The 19,382-nt window shown below is 35.7% G+C and overlaps 1 protein-coding gene across 1 annotated transcript in view; it reads left to right on the plus strand.

Annotated features, from left to right (window-relative positions):
• The first annotated feature begins 596 nt into the window (after nt 1–596).
• abca12 (ATP binding cassette subfamily A member 12) overlaps nt 597–19,382 on the plus strand; it is a 98,306-nt gene continuing 79,520 nt past the window's right edge. Inside the window, exons 1-17 of the mRNA XM_088353015.1 lie at nt 597–800; nt 4,509–4,586; nt 4,678–4,771; nt 8,707–8,851; nt 9,853–9,974; nt 10,106–10,179; nt 10,353–10,523; nt 14,190–14,383; nt 14,570–14,688; nt 14,782–14,882; nt 15,918–16,064; nt 16,169–16,320; nt 16,423–16,556; nt 18,057–18,187; nt 18,581–18,745; nt 18,824–19,035; nt 19,113–19,246. Of these exons, the coding sequence (XP_088209141.1) occupies nt 4,521–4,586; nt 4,678–4,771; nt 8,707–8,851; nt 9,853–9,974; nt 10,106–10,179; nt 10,353–10,523; nt 14,190–14,383; nt 14,570–14,688; nt 14,782–14,882; nt 15,918–16,064; nt 16,169–16,320; nt 16,423–16,556; nt 18,057–18,187; nt 18,581–18,745; nt 18,824–19,035; nt 19,113–19,246 (2,161 nt within the window). The 5' untranslated portion in view covers nt 597–800; nt 4,509–4,520. The remainder of the gene's footprint in view (nt 801–4,508; nt 4,587–4,677; nt 4,772–8,706; nt 8,852–9,852; nt 9,975–10,105; nt 10,180–10,352; nt 10,524–14,189; nt 14,384–14,569; nt 14,689–14,781; nt 14,883–15,917; nt 16,065–16,168; nt 16,321–16,422; nt 16,557–18,056; nt 18,188–18,580; nt 18,746–18,823; nt 19,036–19,112; nt 19,247–19,382) is intronic.

The raw sequence follows: 19,382 nt of genomic DNA on the forward strand, positions 1-19,382 counted from the left end.
CTGAGTGAAAGATTTTATACCACTAGGAGGCACTAGAAACTAAATATGAATAAACTAAATAAAATAATGACTCACAACACGTGGTAAGCTTTCTCTTCTGGCTTTGATCTCTTTGATCTCCGGCAAAACTAACATAAAATGCGACAGAAACAAAATGAAAATAAATCCAAACAGCTTGCCAACATCATTTTTGCTGTTCCATGTATTCCGTTACTCCCCAAGCCTGCACAAAATTTAGTCATTTTATTCATATTTAGTTCCTTTTGTCTTTTATTAGCATATTTGTGTTGGAGTAATCCAAAAGTAATTGAAAGTAATCCAGTTAAAGTAACTTTACCCAACCCTGGATATAAAACACTGTCCCTTGAATATTATTTTCTTCTTCTTTTTTGTAACATTTTTTGGCGCAAAAATACACACTGTCCCTTCAATATTCTTGATTATTTTTAGAAAGGAAAGAAAAAATAACATTTCACAAGAGCGGGTGGCAACTCAAAGAACTCGGAACTAAATGCGCACTTCTGATTGGTCCACGCCCGAACCGAGATTACATAGCGAGCAGGTGCACGCTGTTTCCCGCCCCTGCCTCAGTCACATCGTCCACGGAAGGTGAACAAGCGGAACTTAAAACACTTTTTTGTTCCTTTTTTTTTTGGAAAAGAGTGACTTAAGAAGCGAGCAAGTTGAAAGACGTTAAAAAAGTCGTTGTCCGAGAAGTCGACGAAGGGTGGTGGTGGTGTCTTTTTTCCTTGCACGTTGACTGAAGAAACAAAAAACAGTGGGAGAACAGACTATAACAGGTGAGTGTTTATCGACATTTTCGTCTTTAAATCCCTTGTTACATCAAATTTCCTTTTGTAGTTGAACTTTTAAGACAAATAAAACAATGACATTTACTAAGGATTAGGGCCGTTGCCAGAAATGAGTCCCAAGGGGCGTGATACATATCAAATGCCCAACTATTATCACCTTCAACATTGTTCGCACAGGATTGTTTTCAGTATATTTTTCAGGGATGTGTTTCACAATTTGAGTTTTTAAAATGTCTTTTTTTGTGTTTTGCAGTTTATATATTGCATACCTGCAGGGTTGGGTAGTTTTACTTTAACTGGATTACTTTCAATTACTTTTGGATTACTCCAATACCCAATATGCTAATAAAAGACCAAATAAACTAAATATGAATAAAATTATGACTCACCACACGTGGTAAGCTTTCTCTCCTGTCTTTGATCTCCGGCAAAACTTACATAAAATGCGACAGAAACAAAATGAAAATAAATCCAAACGGCTTGCCAACGTCATTTTTGCCGTTCCATGTATTCCGTTACTCCCCAAGCCTGCACAAAATTTAGTAATTTTATTCATATTTAGTTTATTTTGTCTTTTATCAGTATATTTTGTATGGGAGTAATCCAAAAGTAATTAAAAGTAATCAAGTTAAAGTAACCCTACCCAACCCTGCATACCTGTCAACCTCCACGGCTCCATGCGCTTACAAACTGTCGTATTTTCCCTTGCAAAATACAAAATAAACTTAAACCATATTTTTTTTCCAAATGTGTTTATTTATGTAATTTAACATGTTATATTGTACATGTGTTTCGTTATATCATATATTTTGTTAAATAACATTTAGTTGTGAGATACTGAGTTGCTCGACATAAATGAGGTTTATTATGAAAAAAGTTCAAAAATTAAGTAGCTTGGACATTAACCGTAGAAGGAAAAAATACATGCAAATATAATTAAGTAGAATTTTCTTATTCAGATTATGAATTCATTTTCTGCAATAAATTATTGTTGGTAATATACTGATTAAAAGTTCACCACAAACCTGTCTTTTTTTCATTTTCTCCTTTTATACTTCCTTTTTTTCCTTAACTTCTTTAAACAACAGAATAATTCGTGATATAATGCGTCAAAGCAAGTGAGCCGTATGAGAGCCGGCTCTCTTTATTGAGTTGAGCCGAAAAAGACGATTCTCTAAAAAGAGACGAACTTCCTTTCACTACACAACTACCACGAAATGATGCATAATGGGAAATCCCCAGGCGGCAGACGCATGCGCACAGTATCATCAAACCGCTCGCTTCGTTTGCAACGGAAAAAAAAGACACCGAGATAGAGGCTACCACGGCGAACTTGTTCGACTTGATTGATTTGCCGTTTCGTGATAGTCTGTGTATACCGGATGGTACCCATCATTGACAAATTTGCGTTTTTCCGTACATATTTTCTCGTATAATGTATAATAAAAACGAACAGGTTGACAGGTATGATATTGTTGCAATGTAACGTGAATATTTTAACAGGGATTCTGTGGTGTCCTGCAGGGATTCCAGTTTAAATGAGTTAAAAGTTTACGGCAGAGCGACAAAAATGTTATTATAATATAGTAAAGAGTAATAGACTTTTCAAACACGTAATAGTTTATTTTGTGCAGAATGCTACATGATTAATAGTAATACACTCCAAACCTCTCCTTTTTCCTGCATTTTTTCTTTTTTCCCTTTTTTATCTTTTCTTTTTCCTAGCTTTTCAATTTTTTTTCTTAGTTCCTGCCTGTTTTCTTGTTTTTGTCTTTTACTCTTGTTTCTTTCATCCTAGGTACTTTTTTTTCTTCTTCCTTTTCCTCTTTTTCTTATTTTATTGGGGAAAAAAAGAGGAAAATGTTTTTGAGATGAAGTGTTGAGGAGTATCCTAGGGGTGACAAGATTGGATAGATTGAGAAATGAAATTGTGAGAGACAGAACTGGAGTAGTAGTGGAACTGAGCAAGCGTGTGTTGGTTTGGACACATGGAGACGATGGATGAGGAGCAAATGTTGAAGAGGATCTACAGAGCAGAAGTAAATGGAAGGAGAACAAGAGGAAGGCCGCGACTGATGTGGATGGATGGTGTTATGAGTGCACTGCAGGAAAGAGGTCTAAATATAGTGGAAGTTAGAGCTCTTGTTGGTGATAGGAATGAGTGGAGAGGTGTTGTAAAAGGATAGTGCGATGTTTAGACGCGTTCTAAGGGATGGGGATGACACCCGTATGATGCGGCAGGGTTAAACCAGTGAAAGCTGCCGGGCCCTGCTGTTGAACAGAAGATTGTGTTGTGTCACCCTGACCTCAAGTGACATGGCCGCTTTCTTATGTCCCGTTTCATCTGAAGGGACAAAAACATGACCAACTTGGGTGCCGAGGTGCTTAACTTGTTTGGGCATTTGGGTTGGCCTTGGTCCAAAACATTTTTGTGTATGTTTTTTGCTTCTTTTTCCCTTTTTCTAATTTTCTTTGTTTTTGTATGTGTTTGTCTTGCTGTCGGTCATCCCTCATGAGGGATATGACCAGGGTAGATAGATAGTAGATATAATCTTATTTTATTCTTGCTTTTTCCTTCTTTCTCTTTGACTATTTTCTTTTAATTCTCTTGTTTATTTTTTTTCTCTTCCTTTTCTATTTTATTTTTTTCCTTTTTTGTTTTCTTATTTTTTTCTTTCCTTTTTTCAGACTGCTTTCACTAGTATAGCCAGTTTTCTTCTGGTGGGCACTGCACCCACATTGTATTGTCATACAAATCTTGATTTTTTTTTTTCAAACGAATCTCAATTTTCTGTCAAACATTGAACACTTTTTAGGAGTCCAAAGTGGAGGTGAAGTGCAACTGGAAAAAAACTATACAATATGCATATGTAAACCTATTTCTGTTTTAATTCATTTTGTATTTAATTGATTTATTGATGACTATTTTTTTCCGCTGTTCCTGTATTCAATCAGTTCAAAATCAACAACTTTACAAAACAATTGATACAAATTAAAAGGAAAAATGGCTGACAGGATAATGTCAGAACTTGTCTTGGTCCCGACCGCTTTACTGTCTAATAATATATTGATTTTAAGTGTAATTAAATGTGACTTGTCATATATCTTGACTTCAATTAAGCAAACATGATAAAGGAGTACAATCCCCCAAATTTAGCAATATGGAAAATCTCAGCTGTACAGTAAAAGCATAATTTTTACGCTACTCCGGAATATATTTTAGTCCAAACTTTTCTTCAGCTGGTACATGCAGAAGATCTAGCACACCAAGATAAGTCAGTCCGAGAGATCACCTTTTTCCCCCTGATCACTTTTGTTTTCTTTTTATTCAAATCTATTAGAAAATATTTTAATAAAGCCAATAAATGGATATTTTACAAGATTTTGTTGTGATGTGGAGTGTGGAGTTGTCAGCACTCTGAATACGCAGCATCTAAACCGAAACGTGAGAAACCACAAAAAAAAATAATTTGACTTGAAAACCCCAATGACCATGAACTGGTGAGCTATTTTCAGAACAGGTCTTCGAGCCCCTCCTTCTAGGACACTCTGGTGCCCACGGGCACCACGTTGGAAGCCCCTACAATAGACATTTCAGCTGTCATGTTCTCTGTGTATGATACAGGTTTACACATAAACACAATTTAAACATGATGTTTACATACATCTATAAAATTGTGAAAAAATACATTTTAGGCTCGTCCAAAGATGGGCTTCTTCCAGCAAGTCAAGCTTCTTCTTTGGAAAAATGGGCTGAATATAATTCGACGTCCAGTGAGTGTTGCCTAGATTTGTTATTCTTTTTTAGAAACTTCATGGCGGCCATTGATCTCAAGTAATGAAACCAAATGGTTATTTTTCCTAGGTCTGGTCGCTGACTCTGATTATCTGGCCGCTGATCATCTTTATCATTGTTGCCGTGACCCGCAGTCATTACCCACCACTGCTTCGTGACTCCTGTAAGTGAAAAGATCCGTGTCGAGTTGTTTCCATCTCCTTTTTCCTCCTCTACAGTAATCCCTCGGTTATCGCGGTTAATGGAGACCAAAACCACCTGCGAAAAGTGAAAATGCTTCCAATATATATATATATATATATTTTATTATTATTTTTAAAATTATTTTATTTTATTATTATTTTTTTTTAGACCCGCAAAGCTCTGAACCCGCGAACGTGGATCCGCGAAGTAGCGACGCCCCTTCAAAAATGCTTAAGAAAAAATAAATAAATATATAATTTTTAAAATTTTATTATTATTATTTTTTAGACCCGCGAAGCTCTGAACTCGCGAACGTGGAACCGCAAAGTAGAGAGTTCCCACTGTATATTTATATAACATTCACTTGACAGGCAATCACTAAGATTACAGACAAAATATGTACAATAAGATAACAGTAGGAGGATATACAAAATAATACAAAAGGCTTTACTAAGTCACGAACTCTCGCCTATTATACTGGTCGAACCTGTTTCATCGCTGATTGTTTTCCTGATATGTTCTTTTATATTTAAAATGGATTGCCATGAACAAAAAACTACAAATTTTCTTTTTTTTATTAACGACAAATGTTTTATTTTCACTCCACCAAATAATCAACTGTTAAAAAATAAATAAGTAAATAAGTATAATTCATCACACAACCGTATTTTTTCTGACTTATTCAAATTACTTTTTTTCGGGTATCTTGACGTTGTTAACAACTTTACAATTCTTTTTTCACCGTGTGAGTAAATAAAAAGAAAAATCCTCAAACAAAAAAATTTGTTGACAAGCAACCTTTGGACTATTTTTGTCCCGCTCTATTCATCAAGGAAACTCATTGAAAGTCTACAAAAGTGTTAGCCACTTCCTCCTAAATGTGTGAATTTTGATCCTAAAATGTGATGTAACTTTTCATTATAATGAACCCTCTTAGTTATTATAAGACTGGCCTGAATGCGTGCAGAATGAGCTCTACTACATGGAATTTTTGTTTTCAACGATATCTTTTCATTCTAATTACAAGATTATGTTACAATGACACAGGCGTGTACAGAAATTCAATACAAATGGTTTATTCCGATTTAACTACAGCTGAATGTTCTGTTTAAGATGACTGGCATTAAATCAATTGTTAAGTTACTTTTAAAAAAATCTTCGAAAGCAAGGCTCCAACAAATCAAACCCGTCAATGATTAAAGACAAGTCACAAGATTTTTTTCAAATGGATTAAAGAATGTATGCAGCGGAGCTTGAACCATTTTTACAAACACAACATTTGAACATCTTTAAAACAAAAATCATTTCTGTACAATTCGGACTATAAAGCGCACCTGATTATAAGCCGCACCCAGTACATTTCTAAAGGAAAAAAAAAATGCATACAAAAGCCACACCTGACTATAAACCACGCGTGGCCACTTTGAAACGAGATATTGACAAAGGAAGACGGTACACAGAATTTTTAAAATAAGTATATACGGTAACTTAACCCCTTAACGTTCCGACGACCCGCCGGTGGGCCGCCGAACTCATGATGAACAATCACGTGTCTGTACAATGTCACCAGTCACAGAAGTAAGCCATATCACATATCATTGGAAAGCTTAAACTCTTGGGATTCAAGATATGATTACCATTTCAAAATGTACTCATCAGAGAAACATCATGATCAGTCTGAAACATCAGAGTGAGTCTGAAACAAGATACCCGAAAACTTTTAAGCCGGCGGAATTTACCAGTACGTCCCCTGGGCCGTCTTCAACTTATTTGAATGCCCGTGAAAATGGCTTTGTTTACATATAGGACAAACCATAGACAATCCATGTAAAAAACACAATAATGTCGACAGATACATAGGAATCCGCCTTAAACATTTCCGCTTCGTTGGACGCTGCTTCTTTTAATCCGTTCGTTTCGCCACATTATTTACGTCTACAAATAAACACACTCATAAAATGGTTCCCAATATGGTAGTTAGCCCTTCCCTTTCTATCGACACCTTTCCCCTGATGAGGGTCTGTTCATGCTTGTTTTATTCATACACATAGCGCGAAGTTACATCAAACTTGCTTTTTCTTCGACACATATATTCCATCTGTCTCACTCTTACCTTTACTGCATAAATTGGCCGCATCGTTGCATAAGCCGCAGGGTTCAAAGCTTGGAAAAAAAGTTGCGGCATTTAGTCCGAATTTTACGGTAAATGTATTAAAAGATAATATACCAAATATTATTGAATAAAAAGCTTAAAGAGTTGTAATAAAAAATTGTCAAATGTTTAACTGAATAGAATTATTAATCGGGGCATCTTTAAGCAACTCTCCCATGTTTGCTATAAAACCTGGACCTAAACTTGAGTTTTGCTGGAACTATATTCTATTAGCATTCTCTTACAATAATCAGTACCTAACTATTTACTGATTCAAAGACTATTAAAATATAGTATTTTTTTGCACTTCTCAAGAAGGCACATTTTGTTTAGAGATTGAGTAGATATTTAATCAATCTCCATATGTTATCCTTTATAATTAAATTGTGAATACCATCGTTACAAATATAGAACAGGTGCTTACGGAAGGTTAATTTTTCAGTTATTACTTTTTTAGGGCAGCACGGCAGCGCAGTGGTTAGTTTGTGTGGCACAGTTCTGAGGTCCTGAGATCGAACCTTACTCCTGTGTGGAGTTTGCATGTGGTTGCGTGGGTTTCCTTCGGGCACTCCGGTTTCCTCATACACATTCGGGGTCTCCGTTCCACACACATTCCAAAAACGTACATGTTAGGTTAATCGTCCGGTTCAAATTGTCCCTAGGTGTGAATGAGCGAGTGAGTTGTATTTCTTTGTGTGCCCTGCGACTGCCTGACAACCGGTTCAGGGGGTCCCCTGCCCACTGCCTGAAGATGCCTGAGATCGGCTCCAGCACCCCCGCGACCCTACTTAGGATAAGTCGTGCAGATAATGTATGGATGGATTACTTTTTTATGGTCAAAACTCAATTGTTCTTAATTGGCCTAATCTAACTTCTTTGTCGTACTCCAGCCAAAAGACTATTAAAACAATCAATTCTACAGATGATTTGATTTGAACATACTGTAGAACCTTTCAGTTGTGATATTTGCCCAAGCTGTTTGAATGATTGATTTTATTTTGGGTTAAGTCTTATCATCACCTTAACGTTTGCCTAAAGTTTTTTTAGGTCTAGTTTTTCGATGTTTGTGTATGTTTTACCTTACTTTTAATTAGGTGGCTTAATTACATCTTATTTGATGTTTCTGTGAGGTGATATTCTTTTCTGAGTGAGTCGTTTATATTTCTTTTATATTTAGCAGGAAGGCCAGGAAAAAAATGGAACCCCAGGAGACTCTTTCAATGATTTCCTTTGTTGGTCAATCAGCTGTATCTGAATATATATATGGTTTCAATAATACAATCACTGGTTGGGCCATTTTAGATCATAAACTAGTTGGTAGTCTTACATCATTGTCAAACTGATTTCACTTGCAAGGCACTTTTTATTCCCATAAAAGTAAAACCACCTGAATTTAGTGTTTTCTTGTAGGATATACAGTTAACACCTCTATGTTGTTTATTTGTCATTCAAAATCAAACACTACTTCTAAAAGGACATCCATCAAATAAAAATAATCACAAATACTATTTGCAAACATCTTAACATTTTCAGTGGTTGAACAAAAAGTTTTTATTACATTAAAGTGGGAACATACAGTACCTGGTTCAAATCTGCATTGCCTTTGAATACCAACTCTGTGATTCATATTATTTTCAATGCTCCAATATATTTCAGGCAATTCACTTTCATTGTCCTGTCCAGTAGATTATTAATAACCATAGCAGGGTTTTTTTCCAAGGTGTGTGTCTCAAGAGCTCGGTCCGGTCTGTCTTGTTTTCTAGGTTACGTAGCACCACGGAACCTCCCCAGCACCGGCTTCTTTCCTTTCTTGCAGACCCTCATGTGCAATACGGACAGTCGATGTCAAAACACGTCACGACTGGAGAAGCAATCAAAGTTTACCAAAAGATCCACCGATAATGAAAGGTATCCTCTTACAGCAGAAGCCTGCTATTAGCTTGGGGTAAAGAATCGCCTGTGCCCGCCCAGTTGATGTTTGGAAAATTGTATATACTGTAGATTGTCATCAGACTTTTTATTCTCAAGTGAGTTTGTCTGGTTTAAAGCAAGACGTGAATGGACAATTCATGAGGAACATGCTTTATCTGTGTTTACAGTTATTCTTATCTCATAAAGTCCGTATTGTTCGCAAACAAGAAACTGTTTGTTTTGTGTATGAAACAGGGGTTGCCAACCCAAAATGTTGAAAGAGCCATACTGAATAAACAATAAAAAATAAATCCGTAGCTGCAAAAAAAAATAAAAAAACTCTATATAAGCCTCATGATTGCAACACATGCTGTATGTTTCTATATTAATAATATTAGCCTACTATGAAAACGAGTTACGGACGCTCCCATACTTACGACCGTTCAACTTACGAAAAACGGTAGATACAAACATTTTTTTCAGGATGTCGAAACATTTCCAGACATTGCTGTTAGTTAGATTTTGTATTGTGTGCACCTTTTTCCGAATAGAGGACAGTGCTGTAGTGCTATTGTGTTTCAAAACAATCCTGGTTACTTATACAAGCCTAAATCATATTTATATAAACCTGAAACATACATTCCATCCAAAATATGGCACTGAAGCAACTTACGAACAAATTCAACTTACAAACGATCTCTTTCGTAAGTAGGGCAGCGAATGTATTTGGATGAAGCGAATCCTGTGGAGAATGACGCACCACCTGACTACTCAGTTGTTGGATACTGCCTCAAGTTTACCTTCATTACAATATTATTAATTACAGTATGTTTCATTTATTTGATAAAATCAAAGAAATGCATTAAAACCAAATCTATTAAAAAACAAACATTGAGTAATTGTTACTCTGATGAAATTGATTCACTTTCTTTTCCAAATTGAAAGGACAGATGTTATATCAGGAAAGTTCCCTGCATCTCATGTTGTGCTTTTTGCAGGTCAGCTCTATCATCAAGTGGATCTTTTTTAGCAAAGCTGCTTCAAGGGGGTGACTCACACAGTTTCTCATTGCCAATTAACACGACTGAGGAAATCCCTTTCAAATTGGACGAAATATTGAGTAAGTAATCCCTAGAATGTTGTACTTCAAATACATTTATGCCTCACGATATTTTAAAAATAATTCTTCTGAAAAAACTTCCTTTAAGCACAACTATAGGTGATTACTTGCTTTCATTGTTTTTGTAACAGAAGCGGTTAGGCAAGGAAACCACATGAATACTTCTGTCATCCACACAAGAAACACAACGTTTGTAAGGGATCAGGTAGGCGTTGCTGGAATCTTAACTCTAGGTGTGATCAAGGAAATGTCGGTTATTATAAACTGTTATGAACAATAGCCTCATGTTTATTGCCAATTGTTGGGAAAGAAACATAGTGTTACTTTGTTATTTCACTGTGATTGACTATGAATAACTTTCCCTCCCCTACCCCAAAGGAGTCCTTGTACATAATGATGGAGGCAATGAATGTGCTAAAGCGGCCCCTCTGTGCCCTAACTCTGGCGTCTGTTAACACTTCGGAACCTGGCACCCTCGGCATTGCGGCGCTCAACTTTTGCCGCTCTAACAGTACTATTCTTGAAGTTTTTCTTACAACACTCAACCAGGTGTGTACAACATGTCTGTGTGTCTTTAGTACTTGTGTATGTCAAGAAGCCTCTTCCTTGGGGAACATGCCGTATTCCAGCTTAACTGGAGGTGTGCATATATTTTTCTTCAAGGAAAATTAAAGGATATAAGGGCCACTTTGATTTTTTTTTAAGGAGACACTGTGCAATATTTGACCCCAAGATGTCACTGTATTGTGTCATGCGACAAAGCTCAAGCAGGAATTCAAACCACCGAGTCTCTGTGACCAAACTGCACATTTTTTCTTCTAATTGCTTTTTTCCACATGTTTGTTTTTTATTTCCCGTATTTTAGCACTTTATGGCACACTGGATTGTAGGGCGCACCGGCAAAAATGCTATTTTGTTAGATATCGTCATAATTAAGACACACTGGACTATAAGCGAACAGAATTAAAACTAAAGTAAGAGCTACCGTATTTATTTTTCTACAACCATTGCACATTTTATACACTTACGGTATATATAAGTACAATGATGGATCAGCCGCTGGCTAATTTGCCAGAACATTGTATCCACCAGGAATTGAACCCAGACGTGTTGGTGAAAGCGCAGAAACTAGTGATACAGATGACAAACTAAAAGGAATTATATTTCTTTTCACAATCACTCTTAACATTCCTTTTTTGCACAATAAGTAAAAATAGTGTGTTAATGAGTGGTCTAGTGTTCAAATGTTAGCTACCCAGGTTTGATTCCTGTTGCATAATGTTCTGCCATTTTGATAAGCGATATTTTTTTTATTGATCAATCATTGCACAGATATGATAGTATAACACAGGGGTCAGGAACCTTTTTGACCCAAAGAGCCACAAAAGCAAAAATGTTTTAAAAAGAAATTGAGAGAGCCACATCTATATTTTCAGACAAAATTGAAAAAACTGCCAAATACGCTCTCTAGACAAAAGCTAATTCTTCAGTGTGTCATTTGATGATTTAATCAAATGTATGAAATGATAATAATGCCAAATCCTGTGTGCCAAATTAATGTAAATATGCCATTTACAATTTGTCTTCCTCCCTCAGTTAAGAGTGTTGAGGCAATTTTTTTCCATGAACTTTGTCCTTACTAACGGTTTCAAAACAATGTGCATGCAAAGTTCTTTTATAAAAATGTCACAAATTACTGCAAACGATAAGCATATCGTCATATTCCCTTTCGGTGTAGACTGCACTGAGCGAGAGAAAGAAGGAAGTACCTTGCGCTGTGTGCAGGGATCCGCCCACCTGTACTGCTCACCCAATCAAAGTTGTTTGCCAGCTTTTTTATTTATCAGTTTAAATGGTTTCTTATCGAACCTCTGCCTTAAGTTGCTTCGGCTTTATATGGACCAAAATCGGGTTGAAATCACTTGACTTTGGAACACCACAGAGGGATGTGCAATAGTTACATTTTATTTCGGAGCCATATGTATTCATGAAAAAAGGCCACCATATGGCTCCCGAGCCTTAGGTTCCCTACCCCTGGTATACCATAAAACCTTGTGTAGTAACGCACATGTATAAATATTGTATGCATTTGCAATCATAGTCGTTTATTTAAGACGTTAAAAAGCACACATTAAAATTTCTGGACAATTTGGATTTTTTTTTTTTAGGTGCGCCTTACAGTCCGAAAAGTAGCTTATTAGTTTAGTTCATATTAGTTCAATTTTACAAAAATGAACGATTGTATGTGAAATATGATTTTGGATTTCTGGGAAGCTTTTTCATACTCATTTTAAAATAAGCAAGCACTCTTAAAAAAGCAACATTATTTCCCCCTGTGTGTCTTCTCCTTTAGGTTTTGTAAACCAAAAACAAAATACATTTCTAAAAACATGATCTATAAACAATTTGAATCATTGGATAGTTAAAAGTAAAGCTGTACATTGTATGAAATCACATTTTTTTAGTTGCTATTTAAGTTCTAATGTGTGATTCGGGCCACGGAAAAACGGGTCTCAAATTGTTCCCCTGGCCATACTTTCGACATATGAAAAATCGTTAACATTTTTTTAATATGGCTGATGCTAACCAATCCATGTCAACATTGATGATCATTGATAATAATGGCCAAAAAAGTAACTTAGTTTCCAAATTTAATTGTCGTCTAAAAGAAGCTTTAGTGTGTAAAAGCGAAATCGTAATACTGTATAAAAGAATATATCGATTTTTAACGAGATGGAAACCCAAAGGGTTTGTATTTTGTATTTTGTATTTGTTTTTTTCTTTTTCCTTTTAATCACATTGCAACAAACATTACACAACAAAAATAATAAATCACCTTGAAAAAAAAGGTTGAAGCCAAAGGCTCATAAAAGACCTGTAATAACTTTGCACCCTTCTTCAATCATTCGAAGAAATTATTACATGGTTTGTACCACGATACATATTTTACAGTTTCAGACGTCTCCCCCATCCTTTTCCTTTTTACTCTCTAACAACAATACAATGTGTAAAACCTGAGACAAATCGGCATTTTTTTTTCATGAAAATGTAAAAAATGGGATTGGATGTGAAAATATGATGGCCTGATGAGACCACATGTCCAGCACCTTATTTCCTGCATTTATTAGCCCTTTACTTTGATAAAATACCTTACAAATACAATCAAACTTTTTTTTTTCATTATCAAAACCAATTTTTTTTTTGTCGAGATAAAAAATTAGGTAAGAAGGAATAGTCACTTGTTTTGAACCATCATTCTGACAATTTTTAGGTATGATGATATTGATGGTGCTAAGGTTTCAGCTCATGACCGATCCTTGCTCTGCTTTAGAACCGCATGGTCGCTGAGAGGTGCAAAACACTGTTACATTTTAGAAAACACTTTTACTGATCATAAAACAAAATTACACGTTTAGAAACAAACGTACATTTCAAAGAACAACTTGACAAGACACAAAACACTTTTGACAAATCCCAAAATAAAGGGCTCAACCGAAAGTGGTAGCGAGAATCGTCTGATACGAGGAACTAATGTTGACCGACCACTTGAAAAGAAAAACGGCGTTAAGCTGCTCATGTGTTCGCCACAAAACGGGCAAAACATAACACATTCATTGTCCATGTCATCGCTGCTTGTGTTTCACTATCAACATTAGCTCCTCGTATCAGCTGCTTCTCGCCATTGCTTCCGGTTGAGCCCTTGAGTTGGGAAATTCTCTTTCCGGTAACATTTGAGGTTTAAAGGTGTTTTGGGTTTTGTCATTGTTTTGTATCTTGTTGAGTTGTTCTTCGAAATGTTCATTTGTTTCCAAACTTGTTATTTTGTTATTTGATATGTAAAAATGTTTCCTAAAATGTAAAAGTGTTTTCTAAAATGTAAACTTTTTTTCACACAATGTAAAAAAAAAATCTAATATGTAAAAGTGTTTTACACAATGTAAAAGTGTTTTGCACTTCTCTGCCACCGTAGAACCGTGATTGGTCATCAAGAGAGGTCTTGACATGACTCAACACTAACTTTCAAAATTGCCTCCCCACAAATACATCTAAACGGGTAGATTTTGCTTCACATATTAAAAACACCAGTTTGTTGCTGTTAGACTAGTGGTGACCTCTGAAATATATTGTTTTAGTATGGCTTTGTCGTTACAGTTTAACTCTACACAAAACAGTTCAATGCCTGTTTTTGATTCCTAATCTCCATGTGATTGACAGATGCTGAAAGAGGAATTACTTACAAACCCCGAGGAGATGGCAAAGGTTTTGGGGGCTGTGACGTTAGTGTTCGAAGAAATTCAGAATGAGAGCTCGTTGTGGAAGACCCTCCTTGCTATTCCCCAGTTCTTGTCTGCTGGATCACTTGAACAAATGTTGGATATTACATCAGGCCTTCTCACCAACATTCAGCGGTAATTATACCGTAATTTAGGAATGCAATACTCTAGTACAAATACTAGAAGCATTTTATTCAATATTTGATGTTGAAGGTGTAATTCACATGTAAAACAGCACAACAAGAGAAATGCATTAATCTAATTTGGCTTTTTGGACATAAAAGCTTACTTATGTGGTTTCACCCCTTTATCTCCCCATAGCATTATGCATGTTATCCAGAGCCATTTCAATGAAACCGAGGAATCAGTCTCTGTACTGCATCCGTTAATTGCCTCTGGCATCAACATGATCCACTATGCTCAAAACTGGCCTGGCAACGGTAACCAAGCACCACAAGTGTTGGACTTTAGCATGCTACAATTTCCAGGCAAAACTTTCATGCATAATAAGCCTATTGTTTCCCTCTGCTAAGATGTGTCCATCGCCCTTGGAGATATTGTGATGCTGAAAAATGACTCACTAAGTGGAATTGCGGAACTGGTTCTGCAATATGTACGAATACCACTTTCTCGGGTATGTATTGCTGTCATAGAAAGCTTAAAAGAGACCAGCCTGTTTTCTTATTTGTATTTTTATATATAGCTAACATGAGAGTGTTTTGTTTCATATTTACTATATTACAATTTTTTTTGTAACATTTGTGTTTTGATTGTGTTGGGTTATCCTATTTCACCATCAGTGTGGTGGCACAATTTTTCTACCAGTTATACAGTAATGATTGTTACTTTACTTCTGAATCGACATCAGCTTTTGCAACACCTTTGAGTAAGTCATATTAATCTGTTAAATTCAAAATCTCAAACTCATGATTTTGGAAATTTTCAACAAAATTACCAATTAATGAATGAAAAAATAACTGAATGAAGGTTGTCGAGGTCCGAAATGTAAAGTTGGGCCCAAACCGAATACGCTTGGCCAAGAAACTGAAAACTGAAGCAACCTAACAAATTACCCTCCATAAATAAAAAATAAAATCATAATCAAAACATTCATTTTGCGCTGAGTGCTAAGGAAGGCACAATCTAAAATGATAAAACACTGACTCGCATACTAATACCCGCTGATTTAACGTTTTTTTTAAATAAATTCTCATCATAAAAGGAACATTTACTGTAAACAACATTCCTGTCGGACAACAAAGTACAACAGATGAGATCAAACGGCTTCGAGATCTTAAATGCATATAACGCAAGTATTGCAGTGGTAAGCACTTTCGCCCAACACGTGGGAGGTCCCTGGTCAGAGACCAGATGGAAACATTTGTTGGCCTGGAGAAGGATGGGTACAAGCAGGTCGTACTTGCCCAAGACTTCCCCTATGACTTTAGTGGTTAAGGGATACAACAACCCACCCCACCGACTAAAAAAAAAAAAGGTCATTTTCAGCTGAAATATTTTGAGTGCAGAAATTTCGGGCTCATCTGTTGTTTACGGTATACTTAGTTATGTCTGTTCATTTTTGGACAAAGCCACATGTTTCTGAGTGTATGCTATTCTGTTTACCCATCAAGCAAATATTACACAGGCTTGACATGTTTTTCTTCCTCAGGTTATGTTTTTTACATTAGACAGACACCTTCTGCATCCTTTCATTTGCCAAAACAGTAGCAACCCTTTGTGGCTCACAACCATGTGCATGACTGGTACGTTGGACATGATTTTAGACACAATCAGTCCCAACAAGGTGGCCCAGCAGGTAGGCTGAAGTCTTTGCAATTGTGTCATTCAATTTATTTAATTGTAGTATAATTGGCCTGAGCTAATTTGAGTTTTTCTTGTCTGTTAAACCTTTTCTCCCAGGCATTATTGGCTTGGAGTAAGCATGTTGCTCCCCATGATATTCCATTTTTCAAAGGCCTTCTCCACAGTTACATGGGCGAGGCCTTCCCAAGGGGCATCTCAAGACACTGGCATCATATCGATACACAACCACAGAGCATTGAGGAGGAGCTGTAAGTTTAATGCTTTCATACACGACATTTTGTGTATGAGCTCATTTTCAAACACTGCTATATTATCCTACGAGATTTTAAGACTGATTTAATGCTTGGCAGATTTTTGACAGTGGGTGAAGTGGTGCTGAAATTGAGTGAAATTCATCCCGACGTGGACATGATAGTTCAGCACATCCTCAGAGTTGGTTTGCAGTCCATAGAAATGGCAACTGTCTCCATTCATACTGTTGAGGGTAAAATGCATGCAAACATATATGTAATCGGCTTCAACTGATGTTAATTTAATTGAATCTCGATGATGTTAGGAATTACGATAAATAAAAAAGTGCGAGAGAGAAAGAAAAAAGCCATGTAAGTTAGGGGTGTGTAGAGATATCGCTCAGATAACCTAGTCGTCTAAATTTCCTTAATTTTTGGGTGCACTTTTTAAACGATAGGCCAATATTTACACTTACCTTGTCTGCCTTGTCATTGGACTGAGAAGTCAACCAATATCTTGAGTTCAGAAATTAGTTTCATTTTTATTTGAGAAAACTTCTTTACAGGCCAAAAAACAACTGTTGTATTGCTTTTCAGATTATGTTCAATGTTTCACAATAAAGAAAGAAAAAGGTTGTAAAAAACGTTCTTCAACCCTTTCGGATTCATTAAAATATTTTCCTTTAGAAATATATATATATTTTTCTCTGTAAACCAAATAAATGACACCAAAATCAATGGGTCCTTATTATCTTTTGTTTAAACAAAAACCTTAATGGCTTAATGTTAATTTAGAATTTTACAAAAATAGTCAATTACACGGAAAGAAACGGTTATTTATAATATTGTAAATGGTAAATTTGCATCTTTTTGCTAATCAATGTATTCACTTCAATAGGCATCAATGATTGCTTTCATACTAGTCTTGGAGTGAAAGAAAAAAATAGTTGTACGGGATATAAAACACATGCAATAAAGTCTTATTTTGAATAAATTCTATCGGTATTTTTGAACATTAATTTGTACTGCCATTAAAGAAAAAAATACATTTTTGGTACTACTAATAGTAATAATTATAGTTATAATTTCAATTCCATGAACTATTAACAATATCCATTAGTGATAGTAGTAATACTACTAATGAGTAAAAATGATTTTGATTTGAACTAAAATCCATTGACGAAAATCACAATATTGGATTACTTGTCGAAATAATTTGTATATGATAATATTTTGCCTTTCAAGACAGTTTTACATTTTTGAGTTAGAAATGGGAGATCAATACAGAATTTTGATTCAAAGGAAAAAACACAGGACACATTTTATACGTTTTTAGAGTCCCTTAAAACATCACATCCACATTTGCTTTAGATCTGGCACTAGTTTTAATGTGCTATATTTCTCTTTGAGTCAAGTATTACCTGAAGTTAAACAGAAAATGTCCACACCCTTTCTCTGGGGACAGCCAACTGATTTCTTACTAAAGGGAAGGGTTTGCATAAGAGAACTCAATCCAGGCTGACAAAGAAAACACTCCTTATTAAGCTTCTATACAAAAGACTCAGTAAATAAGTGGGTGTGGTCAAGGAGTTGGAATTACCGTAAATGTCTGATTTTGTAACCTTTGTCACAATAAAAAAAACAAGTTTATATATATATATATATATATATATATATATATATATATATATATATATATATATTGTTATTTTTTTAAAAATAATTTCTTAATTATTTTTTCCCCTGATTTGCAGACATGCTGGAAAACATCTTCACTGATGCAGATCGAATTCGACACATTTATTTAACATTGCTTACAAACCAAACTGGGGCAGGTGTTTGGATTGGTCAGGTCCTTGAAAGCATCACTGAAGTAATAATGAAGGTATTCATCAGTCATATGTGCACAAATCTTACCATGTAAACGTTGCTTTTGTTTGATAAGTAGTTTACATAAGAATTCCCAGTAATAGTACTGTAGTTTCCAACTCGGTTATTTTTTTATTTTCAATCTGGAAATCTTTCTGGTAACTCCTTTTTGGGCTATCATTTAGTTTCACCTCACTTTTCTGATGTCCGTGAGAATAGAAAAGCCTTTGTCTTTGAATCGCATTTTAAGAATCAAATACAATACAAAGTAAGATTCAAAAACACACAAAGAGTATATGGAAATGTAAATTCCAAATAATGCATGTAATATGTGCCATTGTGATGGAACATCGTCTCCTACAAATAGCAGCAATAAATCACCACAATTATCTGGCTTCTGCTTCAACAGGGTTTAACATCACAGCATATCACATGTGAAGAGGTCCTGGACCCAATCCAGTGGTTGTTGTCTAGTGAAACCATCTCGTTTGAGGTGTGGAAATCTATCATCTGCCAGAATTCCACAAAGCTCGAGGATCTCCTTCTGGTGGATTGGATGCCGTTGATTGAAAAAGTAATACTTTGGGAACTTTTAATTTATTTTAACTTGAATACAGTGGGGGGAATTATATTCTAATGTTGAATTTCATAGGGAGAAGAGCTGTTCAGCATCCTTACAGAAGAAGGAAAAGACTTCAATGTATCTCTGTCTATGATTCTCTCCGAGTGGCACAAATTGTATAACGGCTCCCTGGAATTTGGAGTCTTTTTGCACTGGTTTTCTTCAGAGTTAGGTCCAGATTCTTGGTTGAATTGGCAGCCGGCAAACGGCTCAGGGGATATAACAGAGACTCTTCTACAAAGGTTTGAAGAAGAAGAAATAGAAAAAATTCACATAGCTTAAATGAAAAGTTTCATATTGATCTTTCTTTTTTTTTCAGTGCGTTTTTTTTCATGGTAAATTTGGGGCAAACGATTGAGCACAGTCCACAGTGGCCTCTGATGAAAAACTATTTCCACATGATTTACTGGGTTTTGAACTACAGACCTGGTGTAACTACTCAGCCAGCAAACTGTGAGTTGCATTCATGTAATTGTATGAGTATATATTATACTAATACTGTTCCTGACTTGTGCCTGGTACAGACAAAATGTACAATACAGTTTTAGCATTTTTCTATACACATCTAATAGAAACATATTACACTTTC

The sequence above is a fragment of the Urocampus carinirostris genome, chromosome 14, assembly GCF_059441175.1.
Source record: "Urocampus carinirostris isolate Australia breed hairy pipefish chromosome 14, RoL_Ucar_1.0, whole genome shotgun sequence".
Taxonomy (NCBI): Eukaryota; Metazoa; Chordata; class Actinopteri; order Syngnathiformes; family Syngnathidae; genus Urocampus; species Urocampus carinirostris.